This window comes from Scaptodrosophila lebanonensis, unplaced genomic scaffold, assembly GCF_003285725.1.
Source record: "Scaptodrosophila lebanonensis strain 11010-0011.00,11010-0021.00 unplaced genomic scaffold, SlebRS2 tig00001412-arrow-pilon, whole genome shotgun sequence".
Taxonomy (NCBI): Eukaryota; Metazoa; Arthropoda; class Insecta; order Diptera; family Drosophilidae; genus Scaptodrosophila; species Scaptodrosophila lebanonensis.
Genome location: NW_022060739.1, coordinates 11,795,486 through 11,811,984, shown reverse-complemented (window position 1 = coordinate 11,811,984; position 16,499 = coordinate 11,795,486). Strand labels below are relative to the sequence as shown.

The 16,499-nt window shown below is 38.0% G+C and overlaps 1 protein-coding gene across 2 annotated transcripts in view; it reads left to right on the top strand.

The window, feature by feature from the left end:
• The window catches only part of LOC115631989 (tyrosine-protein kinase Btk29A), a 53,769-nt gene that overhangs the window by 26,869 nt on the left and 10,401 nt on the right, over positions 1 to 16,499 (top strand). Inside the window, exons 1-2 of one of the 2 annotated variants that reach the window (XM_030528917.1) lie at positions 531 to 941; positions 7,782 to 8,090. The exons of the other annotated variant lie outside the window; for it this stretch is intronic. Of the exons in view, the coding sequence (XP_030384777.1) occupies positions 7,949 to 8,090 (142 nt within the window). The 5' untranslated portion in view covers positions 531 to 941; positions 7,782 to 7,948. Of the gene's footprint in view, positions 1 to 530; positions 942 to 7,781; positions 8,091 to 16,499 lie in introns of those variants that run through there. 2 annotated transcript variants of the gene reach the window in all.

The following is a 16,499-nucleotide window of genomic DNA, read 5'->3' as shown; positions in this document are numbered from 1 at the left end:
CCACATTTTTCTAAAGGATTCTATTTTTGATTGCGTAAACTTATTCTAAAACCCTAAACAAAACAACATATTTAGGTATTGCGCATTGCAATTTGGAAACTTATTGTTTTATAAAAAAGGATTTCAGCCGTTGACAAACAAACACAGCAGACAAAACACTCAATGAAGACTAATCTAAATTAATATTATGACATACAATATGTATACATATGCATATGTATGATATCTAACGTAAAGCCATTTTATGGTATCTTTGTTCCTGTCGTTCTATTGCTATTTTTTGTTGTACTTCCAAAAACGCTATCAATCCCGCCAGCCGCAATCCACTTTTTAGCGTACTGCAGACCTGGCGGGAAAGTGGCTGAGTTGGTCAACACTGCTTCGCGCATGAAGAGGGAGCGCACGCTCAATGCTCAGCTTGTTGTTGTATTGAGTGCTCTGAAGACAGTGACGAATCTGTAGACTCCGTTTGTTTTGCTGCTTAGCTCGAGTCAGTTGCTAACGAGTCGTCTTCGAGTGCGGAACAGGCCAAACAGCCCGTCGCACGCTCGTCCGCAGTCGTAGTCGCAGTCGTAGAGTCGTAGATACTCGATCCGAACGTCGCGTGTGCGCAGCTTGTCTAAATCGAAATCTGAATGGCAGTAAAAAGTTTTAATGAATTCCACATAGAAACTGTTTACAATCTTAGACGCCTCGATGCGCATCTTTGGTGTCATTTACGTGAAAATGTTAGCGAATAGTTGAAGTTTGGAAATTGTTTAAAAAAAAACAAGCGTCATAGTTGCTGTTTGTTTCGCAATATGTAACTTGTTGTGATTACAATATTTATGACCAAAACGTGCGGCAACAAAATGTAAAATCATTGAAAATAAAAATCCGGCCCTGAAAAAGTTACCTCAGCAAGATTCTGTGAAAAAGTGAATTACAATTAAGAGCAAAATGTAAATACAAAAAATAACATACCTATTGATAATAGTAGGTCTTAAGTAGCAAAAAAAAAACACAAACTGAAACTGAAACTTGTACAAATTAACTGACGAGTTTAAGCCATTTGCGTATCATTTTTTTGTTCTTTGACGAGCGGGCTTGTCTACAACTGAGTTGTGTTGATAAATTAAAACTCTCCACCCCCTGCAACATTATACTTAAATGCGCATCATCGTTGCATTTCTAACAGTAAAAGTTGCTTATGTCACGCAGGCACACATACAAACAAACACACTAACAAATGAGTAGTAGAGTACTACAACAACAGCATGATGCTGGCTGGCAACTCTGTCCCATAGTTGTTTAACTCGTTTCTTCTTTTGGCGTGCGCGCAGTGTTTGTTGTTGTTACTCGTTTTTTCGTGTGTTTTTGTTTTTATTTTTGCTGCTGTCTTTAAACCAAAGCGCAACTAAAACTCACTTGACTGCGATTTTAACTTAAAAGTCTACACTCTTCTAGGCACTGCCAATAATCTTGAGCCACATACACACACACTCGTCTATAAAAAGTTAATTAACTTGTAAAACGTTTGCAACGGCCAACAAAACTTTCATGAGAACCTTTTTTTGATTTTTAGTTTTTACTTTTGTATTTGTAGGTATTTTTCGGGTTTCTGTTTAGCGCGAGTGAAAAGCAGGTTTCGCAGCGTTCGTCGAGTCTTTGAGTCTTCGTGTCTTTTGTTGCTGTTTGTTGTTGCCGTTCATTGTTTATTGTGTTCATCTGCAGGCTTTTGTCTAGTTGGCTTGGCTGCCAATTTTTTTCTGGTGTTGTGCATAAATCAAAAAATTTAATTTAAAAGCCGCACATGTATTGGAAACTAAAGTTCGCTGCTTTTACTACTTCTTCTACTTCTTCTTTTGCTCTGCCTCTTTACTCGCTGCTAAATAATTTACCAAAACACTTATCTTTCTCCATTTGCTGTGTCTATTCAAAAGTCGTTAGATCCTCAGGTAGTTCGGCTGCCAAATCGCTGCCCGACCTGCTCGAACCTGTCATTTTGTAATTCAATATTATTCCTCTTTTGTGCATGTATGTGTGTGTGTGTGTTTGTTTGTGTGTATGTTTCCAAAACAGGATCTTCGTTTCTTTTCGATTTTCGTCGAGTTTATTGGCTTGTCCGTCCAACGGGCCATCTCTTCGCTTTGGCTGCCTTTTTTCTTTTGTTGTGTGGATAATTTTTCGAGAATTTATTTGCTGTTTGTTTTATGAACTCAGCTATTGTCGCTGTTTTGTCCGCTGTAGTTGTTGTTGTTGGTATTGTTGTGGCCATTGTAGCTTTGAGGCCAAACATGTCACGTACGTGTATGTAAATGCTTAAAGCCTGCTTATCACGTACTGCACTGTGCGCGCTTTGTTAGCCAAGTTAGTCAAGTGTTGTGGCTTACGAGGAGCTCACAATACAATTAACTTACACACACAAATGCAGGTGTGTTAAAACTCCCTACTTATGTTGTTGAGGGCGTGGCTACAACTGTGTTCCCATGTTCCCTCATTTCGATTAAATTTGTTGCAGTAGCTTAGTAGATTTAACAAAGCAAAGATTTACAAAAGCAAAGATTACCTAGAATTAATTTTCGTATCCAGTGATATGAAGGACTCTCCTCTCGCAATTCAAATTGTTTATTAACATAGGCTAAATTTTTATCGTTTTTTTAAAACCTATTAGATATTAAATATTCTTTAAGAAGCAGTCAATGTTTTCATATTATAACTGGTAGTCTAATTTAACACTTCGTTTTTCTACCCAGCCAGATAATCGTCAAAATTTTTTAAGTGAATGTTTCATATTTTATAAATTTATTCTAATAGAAAATAAATTTTCAAAATTTCCATTCCATTCATTCATGAATGAACAACTTTATTGAGCTTAAGTTTATTTCCGAAGAAGTAGAAGTTGTATTTGAAGAACTGATAGTTTAACTTAAATTTAATTTATTTTCATCCCAGCCAGCTAATTCTAGAAACTTTTTAAATGAAATTTATTTCTTCTATGAACTTCTATCTGTTTTAATATCATAACTGTTAATTTAACTAAAGATCACAATCGTTGGCTTACTAAAGTTCTTTTGTGTAGTCATAAGAATTAGCTTTTATAAGCTATGCTCAACAAACTAATTTTATATGAAATTTAATTTGGGATATAATTTTTCCATTCAGACAGCTAATCATCGTTTCCAGATTTCAATAGAATTCAATAAAAGAGCGTCAAGAGCAAGTTTTGTGGAAATTTTCTTATAAATATTTAACTGACAGCTTTTCGAGGGAAGCCCATAAAAGCCGCCGTTAAGTGTAACTTGAAATTGTCGTTAAAAAGGCAAAAATGAAAAACGAAAACGCATAAAATGAAATAAGAAAACATTATAAAATGCGCCGACGCACATGGTCGGGTATTAAATTTGTTGTTTACCAAATGTTACTAACTGGCCATAAATGCCACTTACAAATATTTTGATAGGGCCCGTACCGGACCGAGGACGCGGACTCTGTCGTTGCATAAGCGAGAAAAATGGGAAAATGGAAAAGTGCGTCTGTGAGTGTGTGTGTGTGTTTGTGTGGAAAGGTGAAGTGGCATATTTAGAAGTGGCTGGGCTTCTTGATAAATGCGATTGGCATCTTTTGAGTGACCATAAACGATCCATTCTACAAATGAGCAGACAAAGTGCTCTTTTTCTCCCTCTCCCTCTCTCTCAATCTTTATCTGTCTGTGTGTACTAATGTTAGGAAGTGCAGTGCTTAAGGAAAAGAGAGTCATGTGACCACTTTTCACTTGGTTTTGTGTTGCTGTTTGTCTATCGTGTGGCAAACAGGCTAAACTGCTTGCCGTCGGCCACTAATTTAGATCCTTCAGCATAACGGTAGTTTGGACCTGTAACGCTGGCTTAAGCATTCGCAAATTTATGACCCGTTCGGCAATAAAATCCAAAAAAATATAAAGAAAAAAGGTTTTCTGCATTAGCGGCGAAGGTTGGCTGCCCGCCCATTCGCGCAAAATAAATTGAAATGAAACGAAACGAAAAACGCAAATGTTAAACGAGTTTTTGTTTCTCACTTCACCTCTCCCCCTTTCCGCCTCCTCCCCTGCATCCCTTTTCTCGGCTCGCTGAAAACTGGTATTTTGCACAGCCCAGCAACATTTGTTGCTAAACTTTTGCTTCGTGTTGCGAAAGCGCACCAACACCAATTGTACCGTTAGGCCGGTATAGCAATTTTGTTGCCTGTCTGCCTACCTGCCCGCCCGCCTGCCCGCCTGCTTGCCTGCCTGCCTACCGCTTGCAATTTGGCCAAAGATGAGGGAGAAGCAGAAGAAGAAGCAGCAGCAGAAATTGGCTCAGTCAATTAAATTGCATTTGTTTGGCGGTTGTCGTTGTTGTTGTTGTCTGCTGCTTATAAATTGCATTTTTGTTTATTGCCCGCGTCCCGGGTCAAGGTCAGCTACGTGCCATTTTATTTAGCACAAATACACACACACACACACCCAGAAATGGCAGCTATATGATTGCGATTGCTTCGCACACCCACTTCTCTGCGCCCTCAACACTCCGGCCACAGATGCGATGAAAGTCACTTACGGGCGCGGTTTTGTTTATTTCTGTGTGTGTGTCTCTTGGCCGCTTTAAATTATTTTTGACTTTACGGATTAGCTCGCACGCTTTTGTTGTTAACGTTAACTTGTTTTTTGTTTGGCCGAGACTGCCAAATCAGGTCAAAACGGTTTCTTTCACTCGGCCCGGGGAAAGGCGTGGTCATTTGCATTAAAGCGCGCGTTGAAAGTGAGGCGTGCTTTCCTTTTGCCCGAGGGGCGGTTTAGCCGGCAAGGTCATGCAGGTTAAATCGAACATCGCTATTGGCCAAAACAAGCCACTATTTATTTGCATGTTTGCGCTTCACTTAACATATCATTGTTGGGCACAAAGTAAAAGTTAAAAGCGTCCGCAACAAGTCCAGCGTTTGTTTTGTGATGCCTTTTCCATTTCTTCTTTTCTTTGTAGGTCAAGCAAAATTGAATTTATAACTATATAGTGTACGTTTAGTTCAACAATTATTTAGATATTCGTCTGCCCCTCAATATGCATATTACAGAATAGTTAGAGTTGTCAGAAAATGTGTGTCTATCTGATATCTGATGTTGCGTTTCATGTTAACCATCACTTTAATAGAGTTAAGGTTTTTGAACTGCTTTTTAGTTTTGAAAGTTCATCAGACTGGCTGGGGCTCGCTTGATTGATTTCTGATGTACCCCCGCTAGGGCCGACACTGGCAATAACATGAAAGAGTTACGCTTATGAGTTGTGTTTGGGTTTTGATTCAGCTACGAACGTTTTCTACTGGTAGCGCCAGTTATTGTTTTCAAGGTTCACACACAGCTTTTGGGTTTGTCTCGTCTTCAATGTCTGCGTTTGCTTGGTCATTCACTTTTCAACAAGTTTCTTAAACTCTGAGTATGTTTTGGGATTTAAAATGTGTATTTTTTCCAATTCAAAATTTAAATAACATGGTATATTAATTAATAATGTTAGATTCCACTACCCATATCTATAAATGAGTTTAATGAAAAATAGGAAGCAAAGGCATAGCTTCTATAAACTAATAAATCGCGTATTAATTAAATTTAAAAAGTGTGTGGCATGGGAATTTCTTAACACTATTTGTTGGTTAATTTCCGCTCCCTTCGAATCTCTGCTATCAATGAAATACTGCAACTTACAATGTTTAGGCCATCAATTCGTGTTGCTCACAAAATGAAACTCGTGCTTTTGTTTATAATGTAACTTAATTAAATGACTGCTGCTCAGCAGAAATTAAAAATCTGGAATACACCTTCAGCAGTCAGCATTATTATTGTTATTGCCGTGCAATTTCAACAATAACCCAATTTTGTTTCGCTTTTGTTTTCTACGACTTCAGACACTTTCAAACACTTTCGTTCTCCATTCATATATTTGGCTTATGTTGGCACAAAAGCAGGAAATGTATATTCTCGAAGTGGGCCAATAAAAGAAACAGCAACATACATGCGAGTATTCTTAAAATTTAAATTGAATTACGACCTACATTTCTGTGTTTTCTGGCCATATATGACTAGGGCCTTATTTATTTTGGCACACACTATCGAACTATGATCCCATGATATGATATGATATGTCATTCTCTTCGTCAGGATCTCACAACAAGATGAAAGTGTAAGCCTTGCCACTCTCTACCAATGAGCAGTAAGGGCTGCTATCATTGACATAAACAGCTGTTGATTTAACAGAAAAGAGCATAATAGTATTGTGAAATGCTCCACAATTAGCCGTTACTTTGAAGTGTTGACAAATTCTGCACTTCATCTCTGCCTTACGCTTGTTGCATTGAAGACTGTCTCTTTAACTGTCTTTATACTCGTAATATATTTTTCTCACTCCAACACACACAGACATCTGTTTCGCACAATAAAGCACAAAGGCTAGTCAAGCTTGTAGTGCAGTTATGCTGGATTTGAAACCCACATAAATAGATTTGCATGCACGCTGAATAAAATGTACAATTATGGCAAAACAAAAAATGTCTGCCGCACCAAGTGCCACCAAGTTTGTATTTTTGAACGTGCCGTGTAAAGCAAAAATTTCGCAGCACGTCGCAAAAATGCGTCTGATTGACGCGAAAATGTTATGCATTCATATATAAATTGTTCATATGTGTATGCTATAATGTGGTGATATATAAATCAAATCGGCAATTGGCATTTGTTGCAGTTCCTCCTGATTTATGACCTCCCTCGGCTTTGCTATTTAATTCGAATGCTAAGCACCGATCCGAGCATAGGAACCCACGGACAAATGTCCGTAATTCGGATTCAACTGCTATTTTGACTGATTGTTGAAATGTGTACGCGCAATGTTTTGTTTTTTGGCCATTCTGGCCCATGAACGTCGGCTATTGGCCATTAAAGCGTAGAAAAAACGATAATAACAAAGTGGAGTCAATGGGAAATCGCCCGAAAGCTTCCGTATTAGCCAAATGGTGTACTTGAGAGCATGGCGGCGGCTCATTAACCGATTGTTAATGAACACAGATGTGTGCACATTATTATATGTATTAATGATTCAAATTGCTATCTTGTTTAAAGAAATCAACCACAAAGCAATAACCCCCGAAGCTAGTGCTTATTTCAGAAAGTAAACTCTGACATTCAATAATCAACAAATTGTTTGCTCAAAGAAAAGCAATCTACATATATTTCTAAATATTTACCCCTGAAATGAAATATTCTTTACATTAGCAAAAGAATTTACTGGTTTCCAGAAAATATTTTATAAATTCCACAGTCATTATTCACATTTATATACATACGAGTATATTAAACAAGAAAAGCCTTTGTATTCAGAAATATCCTGGCCATGAGAAAAGACATTGTGAGTTTCTTGATAAAAATCTATATGCAATAGTTTCTGGAACAATATTCATATTTATTTGTTAAGAACTAACTACAACTATTCTGTGCTTTAGATAAACATTCCATTTTTTCAATATTTAGAGACAGATATTGAGAGCATTGATAATTGAAAATTTTGCGAAAGTAGCTTCTATATCATGGTTTGTGGGAGAGTTTTTTTGAGTTCTACAATAATATTAAAACTGGCTTTGCCGAAATCTGGCAATCACCAGTGATCGTTAAAACTGAGCAATCAACTGCACTCAGTAGCTATAATTATTGCAACAAATGGCTCAAATGGCTTAAAATCGCTCAAGTTTGTTTTACTGGCGAACTTATCTTAAATCTTTAATTGGTTTCTACTTTTTATTTCCCTCAGCCCTATTGATTTAATTTGATTACAAAAAGGCAACAAATAAACTAAATCGTTGAGAAAATCGTGCGCGTGTGTCTTTTTGTTGTTGTTGTTGTTGTACAAGTGCTATATTTTTCAACAATTGTTATTGTTGCTACTGTTGTGGTTGTGACCGTGAGTCGAGGTTTCAAATGATTCCCTGCGTGAGTCTCGCCGAAACGAGCGTACTGGGCAACATGAAGGAGCGCGTCAGGGAAATGAAAGTGTTCGGCTGTCGCCTGAACTTCTGGAACCACATTGGACACAGCCTGACCAGCTCGAAGGCCAAAGAAGGTAAATACGACTTGACATTCCACAGATGATGGCTATACTTGTATATTATGTGTTCTTCAAATGGTTAGCTCTATAAGTCCAAATCAAATAGATGGCACGAACGAAATAATACAAAATAACTTTAATGAGAGTTCTAAAACTTAACCTTTACTACCTCCCTAATTAATACTGTAGGTTTCAATCATGAAGATATAATAATTACTGTGAGAGATAATCTGGACTTCTTTAGAAGTGAAATACTCTTTCTCTAGCCATATAGCCATTATATCTGTGCCAATCTCATGAATCTGCATAGTTATTATGTCTTTAAGCACTAAAGAAAGAATACTTCACTTTTAATGAATTGTATTTTAACAATTGTTAAAAGAACGTTAAACCTGAAGCATCAAAAGCATCCTTTATGTTAATTTAACTGCAGAATATCGCCTTTTCGTCCAAAATCTGATCTAAAAAGCTGCAACAATACTGAGCATTCTGGCAGATCTTTAAGACCAAAACATCGATTAAGTCACCAATGTCGGTTAGCGGCGAAGAGTTGCACATATCTAGCAGCTCTCTACAGCTAATTCTCACGAAAAAGTTCTATTGACTTAATGGTTGAGTGGATTATGAAACAACAAGAAGGCAACCATCTTAAGCCATGACGTTCAGTTTTGTGTTGATGGCTTCGTTAAGAGTCGAAAGTGTGGGCATTAGCTGTGGTTAATAAACAAGAGAAATCTTAGGGAAAAACCGTTTAGTTTCTCAGTTAAAAGATGAACATAATCTAAAAGGCAATTCCCGGCAGTTTCATATAAAATACTTTATCAAAACTTTGCTACACTTTTCACTAATAAACGAGAAGCATATTCAACTGTCAGTCTACTCTTTTAAAGCTGTCAAGCCATGAAGATAATATATAGAGCTGACCAGATCAGACCCTATATAAAATAGTTGTCATTGCACTGATATTAAAGGTTTAAATAATAAAGAAGACATGATAGTTACTGTGAGAGATAATCAAGACTTCTTTAGAAGTGAAATACTCTTTCTGGCTAGAGCCATATAGCCAGTCTTTGAGTAAGTTACATTTTTATTTATATAGATATTCTGAATTCTAAACAGTATTGTTTGAATTCAGTGAAAGGGGCAGAAGAATGGCTTAAAAATTACTCATACTGTTAAAAGAAATTGTGCTTATGGTTAGAATAAGTTTGGAATAACAAAATACGTTGGGTGCTGAACCATTTCTGAAATTCAGGCGTTCATACAGACAAACAGACGGACCGACAAACAGACAAACTGTAGCTCTTAGCATATATTTGTTCACTTTTTTCTTGATGGAAGACCACTGTGTGTCGAGCGATAAGTGCAGTATCGTAGGCTTTTGCTCAGCCCTCTTGACATTTAAAACAAAACAGAAACAGAAAGATAAAAATATATACACTTGCATGCCGTGACATCGCAGTCGTTAATGTTTTTGTTGTTGCTGTTGTTGTTGTTGTCGGCAAGTAGATGCAGATTACAGCTTAGGCTGTGGCCGTGCCAGGCGTTTAGCGACAGTCTGTGGTGCAATTACAAGCTGCGAAACAGTCGGCTTAGAACGCCGTCTGCGAACACGTGAGCGCCAATTATGATGATTATATGGAAGACACAAACCCAACTCGCAACTCGCAGCAGTTGTTAGACAATCCAATCCTCTTCAGCCACCATATGACAGGCAAGAGCAGGCAGCTGACTGACTGACTGGCTGGCTGGTAGACAGCGTGCCCGTCTGCCTGCCTGACTGCCTGACTCTCTGCCTGACTCTCTGCCTGATGCCAACCGCACGATAAACGCTGAGAGGCGCAGAATGTCGCTACAATTGCATAATTGAAATAAATTAGTGGATGGATCGAGTGGATCGAATCGAGTGGCTGGCAAAGAAAAGCGCCAATCGATCGAAACTGAAAGAGCCACAAGAAACCAATCGGGAATTCTGTGATTGATGATGCCACTCGAAGCACTAATAACACATTTAAAGCGGACTCGACACGAGTAATTCTTAAAAGAAAGAAAGTGAAGATAATGTGTTACGAATAGAACAAGAGTATGTGGAAAAGAGAATAAACTGTTTTGTTTAAAAGAAGAAGCGATTAAACTAAAATACGTTCGAGCGAAGCTCTCGAAGAGCCTGCACATTGCGCTTAGGAACATGTTGTCCGTTTTCTTTAGTTTCTTTTGGCAACATGTTGCGTTAATTGTTGCTTGCAAGTTGCAAGTCCAGCTTTGGGCCAAATGGCGTGTGGCCAGGCCCGAATGGCACGTGTGCCATTTCCTTTTCTCATCTGGCAACAGTCAGCGTTCCCTTTTTTGTTTGGTTTGAATGACATGCATAATGCAAAGGTGACAATTAATAGATTGTTGTTGCTGTTGCGGTTATTGCTGTGTGCCCATTTGTGGGCTTAAGTGCTGCGCGACTTGCTGGCGGTCCAACCATTTAACAATGACCACAAAAATGTGCTTGCAATTTGAGCCAAGCGCTCACTTGACGTGGCCAAAGAAGCTTGTTAACCACTCAGTCGGTCAGTCAATCAGTCATTCAGTCAGGCAGTCAGTCAATCTGTCAATCACTTAGTCGGTCAGCTGTTGATCGACTCGAGTGGGTCTGAAACTGCAATTATGAGAAACCAAGCAAAACATCTAAGGAGGTGCCATTATTTGCGCTCTTTTTGAGGTCAACTTAGCACTGAATGTTTAAGAATTTCATAGAAACATACAAATACATACTTGCACATACCTATATATTCGTTGGAATACCGTCGCGCATTTTTCCCACCCATCAACTAATTCATGTTTATTCAAAAGTAGTTTCCCATCAAAGCCAAGAAGTAATCTGAGTTCGAGTGAAAAGATTAATATATTGAATAGATCTTCGATTCTAGAGGTTAAACTTAATTGATTTAGTATGAAAAATGTTAATTTCTTTTAAAAACTGCTAAACCTATCAAAAAATATATGTCTTATTGCGTTTGTGTTTTAACTGACGTCAATCGAACGGATCAGTGAGGCATAAACGAATAAAATAATCCGCCTTAAGCGCTGATGACGCAGGTTGGGATTCCAAAACTCTTAACCTTGTAACCGTAATGTCAAACGAATTCCAACACACTTCGTTTCCAATCGAATTGGTTCAGCAGGCATGCCGAACTAAGGGGACTTCCCCCATATATATACACTAAAAAAGAATCCTGTACGATGCCAGCAGTTGTCAGCTGCTTTTAAGTAAAAAGTATATCATTTATGCATGCTTATTTAATGCATTCAATATCCATAATACAATATTTTGTTCTATAATGAGTTAAGAATTAAATCCATGTGCTCTTTTCTTTTGCTAAACTATCAAAAAAGTGCGACTTGTTTTTGAAATTCAATTGAAAACTCACTTTAAGTATGGAAGTGAGTCCAAGGAACCCCTATAAGATTGTTTTTATTATATTTAATGTTAGATTTTCAAAATTTTCATTTAAATAAGTAAACCAAATGCGCAAACTACTAATCGGTAATCCCTCTAGAATTTGCTGCTCTAGGTTTTCTCAGAGCTGAGCGGACGGTAGCTAGGGGAGAAGCTTGTACGGAAGCACGTGCCATGGGGCGCTCTGGCGCTCAAGAAATGACTTACCAAGAAAACTGGCAATCGAATTCATAAATATGATTGATATTTGTATCAGAAGCGCCGGAGTCGCGCCATTTTCGAGGTCCGCGTCTGCACTGGCGTCTGTCTCCCCATTAGCACGTTGTCTCTGGGGTCTCTTCACGAGCGGTACGTGCCTGGGTTGGGGTTTGCTGCGAAAGAAATACAAAATTATAAAAATATCCGGTTCGGACGTCTTCTTCTTCTCTCTGTAAGTCGCAAAAATTTGCATAAAAAGCGACATAGCCATTGGCTTCTTCTCTGCAGCTACTACTGTTGGGCTTATCGTTATTGTTGTTGTTGTTGCTGTTATTGTCGCGCAAAAACGAGTTCAACAATTATTGACAACATGAAAATGGGAAATTTATTGCACAAAGACGATCGACAGCCACAATAACAATAACTACGTGAAGGTCAAACCATCAAAAGTCGTTTGTCAACTTTGTTTATACACATTTTCGTATAGCTACTTATGTATATAAATATGCATGCATAACAGATACATACATACTCGTAGTATATACAAGTACATATGTATATACATACATCATTTCATCTGCCATTCCCCAGGCCGCTCATTTTGTTTTTGTTTTATTTTATAAATTGTTTCATTATGAATGCATAAAAATCCACGCCATTCACTCACGCGCTGCGGGCCAATAAAAACCACCAGCAACATACATACATACATACATATTTACAAATATGTATGTTTTCTGTCTTTGGCAAATGCCGCCGCCCGCCTCTTTCGTGTCGCTGCTCTGCTCAGCTCGGCTCAGCTCTACTCTGCCATCCTCATGCATATGCAAATGTGGCTGCTCGTCTGTTTTCCGATTTCTGTTTTGGCCTTTTTGTGTGTTGGCTTTGTTTAGTGTCGTGTTAATTTGACAGTCCGCCGTGTGGGCGAAATATTGCAGGCCAAGTGTCATCGAAGGGCTCAAATATCGCGCCAATCATGCAGCCTAAGATGCTGCAGAAGAAGAGGCGGCTGAAGGCTGCTCTGAAGATCTAACAATGCCACATAAGAGCTGCATGTTAAATGAAAACTTGCTCGTAAACTATGGAAATTGTGGACAATAATTCGACGAAATTATGAATTCATGTCCCAATTATTATTATTATAATTGAGGTCTGTTCTCATCATGATTGTTCCTTCAATGGTTTAAAATAGACTTTTCTGCAGCAACCACTGCTGATGCTTTCTATACGATGGAGTCTTCCTTATATTCTGCAGCATCGATGTTTGTTTACAACTTGGCGCATTTGTGGATGCTTTTAGGTTAGTAATTTTAAAGTTATTCTTCACCACGATTGAAGATACAGATTTACAGGGCTGCTTAGTTGATGCCCAGGGGTTTGAAAACAAACCCACTAAAATAAGACATGTTATGTGGAATACGTCTGCTTACTGTTTCAGTCCTTCGTCCTTAACCGTAAGACTCTACGAACCAATATAGCCACGTACCTGCTTTACTGTTGCTATAAAAAGCAGTCTGCTAATGTTAAAGCTATCCAGCAGTCAATGCGGCAATATTTTCATACGCCATTCGAACAAAATTAAATATTAAAAATATTCCAACAATTAAAAATAAATGTAATGTAAATGTATTTGAAAGGAAGAAGATGTTTCCAATCTGTTGCTCGCGCAACTGTTTATGTAAATTTGAAATTGTTGCATTAATTCAAAGCTAATCACAACAATTTAAGGCGCAATCTATTCATTAAATAAATTTGCAACTAAAAGTTACAGAAAAATTGCAAATAAACTAAAACCAAGCTCCAGGCTATTTCCCCGTCGTCGGCGTTTTTATTAAAACAAACGCTTCATTGAAAGACTGAGTTGCGAATTGTGTTTGCTTTTAGGTGTTTTATGTTACGCATAAATGTCGACGTTTGTTGCTGCCGGTTAATGTTGTTGACTTGTTGTCATTTGTTGTTGTTGTTGCTACTTGTTGTTGTTGTTGCTGCTGTTTGCGTTTGCACCTTCTTGGCATGCGGCGCGCATTCGTCAAAAGTTATTAACCCACATTTGCATAAAAACGCAACGACGACAATTTTTTATGTTTTCACACATACATCTGTATGTATGCATGTGTGTGTGTGTGTGTGTGTGTGTGTGTGTGTGTGTGTCAAATAGTTTTTTTTTTTTTTTGTTTTTGTCGTTTCCTGTTTGACAGTCTGAATGCGAAGTACTGTGCGAGTGTTGTTGTTGGTTTTGTTGCATTTTTCTATAATTTGTTTGTCGTTTTTCCTCCTCTTGGCTCGAACAGACAGCCGAGACAGTACAATTAGCCCATAATTTTTCACACGCATTACGAACTTCGGATATTGTCATTTAACCTTAATTCTATTTTGGGGCCATTGCCAACTCTTAAGACTCTTAAGACTAAGACTATTTAGCAAGTCTGGCTGAATAGTGCCAAACAATTCTTCACAGTTGTGGCCAAGCCAGCATCATATGCCAAATTATCAGTTTCAGTGTAGAGAAAATTTGATTAAATCGAGCAAATTGATAGGAAATCCCTATTCAAACGGACTATCGCATTTAACAAATAACACTTGCATACGATTACACATCAAGAACTCCTACATGACGATAATAGAAATACTATCAAATGGCTCCCAGCTTGAAGGGATCATCCAACGGACTTCGAACTTATTTGAGGACATTTTGGAAGCTATAATAAGTCATCTCTACATCTTTTTAGTTTCTTAAGCGCAGTTATTTGATTTAATCTTGATCTCCTTTTCGGTGCTTGCAAATCGTAAAATACCAGGTCCATCGATCCCGTTCCATTTCTAGCTATTCCATCTTACAAGAATGCTTATCCTCTAGCCTACACTTCCAATCCAATCCCCAGGTAAATAGCCTATCTTCCTTTATCCTAGCTAGCCAATTTCGAGACGAAATTCGATGATATTCCCTTACGCTGTATCTAATAGGCGGGTTTTATGTGTCTACAGCACAAACAATGGTTAAAGTATATAGTCTTTATATATGTATAATTGTCAATTGGGATTATCTATGAATGCTTTCTTTTAGTGATATTTCTAAACAACGAAAAAGCTTAAAAATTTTTAAACGCAAACACTGCTCGGCCATCACTCAGTTGAGTGCACGCGGTTCGAGTACTTGCTAAGAGTGGAGACTTGAAACCTGTTTTTAAACCGCTTGCAAAGCGCAAAAAGTTTCCACGATCATTAGCGAAGAAATCAACCCATTGTTTTGTTTAGCGCACATGTTATGATGTCACTTCTTTACTGTTTGTTTTATCTTCAACTTAAAGGGTTGGATTTGGAAAAGCTCTGTTTTTATGACAATAATGCTCGTAGCTTGAATAATTTTCTTACTTTTAATTACTAGTATTTACCGCGTTTACACTTGCGTTTCATATTTGATTTATCAGCCATTCGTTTATGCTTCCGTACATAAAAAGCGCTTCAACAATGTTTAGCTACATTCTGCTGCAACATATACACTTCATTTTTGTTGCTATCACAACTCGTCTCTCCTCATTCATTTCTTTCTGCCTTATGGATTTCTCAACTCAATCTAGCTGTTTATATTCTCTACATATATAATTTTACTAGCTATTTTCTTTCATTTGACTGCAGACCTCTTAAATACTTTGAACATGTTAAGCAACACGCTGCTGCAACATACACTTTATTTTTGTGTTGCTAGCCAAAACAACTCGCCTCTTTTTGTTAGTCTGTTTCTCTGCAATTCTCTCTTTCTATCTATTTGTCTGTCCGCAATTCCATGCACAGTGCATGGTTGTCGCTTTCGTCATCGAAAACAACAAAAACAGCAGCAAACGCAAACAACTAACAACAAAAGCTGCAACAACTTGGTCGAATTTATAAAAAGCCAACTACTTTTTTCTCAACCGCGTTTCTTTCCCCTCTCCCTCCTCCTCCTTCTCAACCTCAACCTCTTTGCTTCACGCTCAATTTTCTTTTGTGTATTGTACAAGTGTTTTTTTTTCGTCTCGCTGTCTGTCTCCCTTGATGTTTTGTTGCGCTTGGTCTTGGAGTTTTTCCTTTGGGCCTTAAGTTGGCAGCTTGGCCATTAATGTAGCGAGCGCCGAAGACAACAGCAATGGCAACAAAAACAACAACAACGAAAACAAGAGAAGGCTAATAAACAAGCGTTTAAGTCTTGATGTAATTGTTTGCAATTATTGTGGCAGCATTTGATTGCAACTTTGCTTGGCAGCCGTAGCCTTTGAAATACAAGTAGTCTTATGTTTTTGTGTTTTTTAAATTGGAACAAATGAGTTCTTCTTAAATAATAACGCTCTCCAAATCTAAATGAATGTTTACCATATAATACATATATAAATCGTTTGCTCTACCTTGCTCTGACTGTTGAATTTCCCTTTTGAATGGAATAGTCCGCCTGACTATTAACTCTTTAATTACTTTCGTCAGTTCGTCTCGTCTGTCGTTTGTGCTTCTTTGCTGGATGTCCTACAATCTGTTGCCAGCTGCGCTTCGGTGGCTTCAGTTTTAGCTCCGCCTGCTCGTCTCTTCCCTGCCCTGCTCAGCTCAGCCCAGCTCTGCTGTTGCCACTTGCCCCAAGTTCGTTTTCGTTTTCGCGGCTGTGGTTGTTAAAGTTTTTCTCAACATTTGCCATTTATGTATGTATTCGCAGACTTGTTGCTTCAACGCACAGTGGGACAGAACGCGTTGGAATTTGAAAACAAATTATGCAACTTTTCGATTCAACTAGATTTTGTAAGATAATTTTTAAA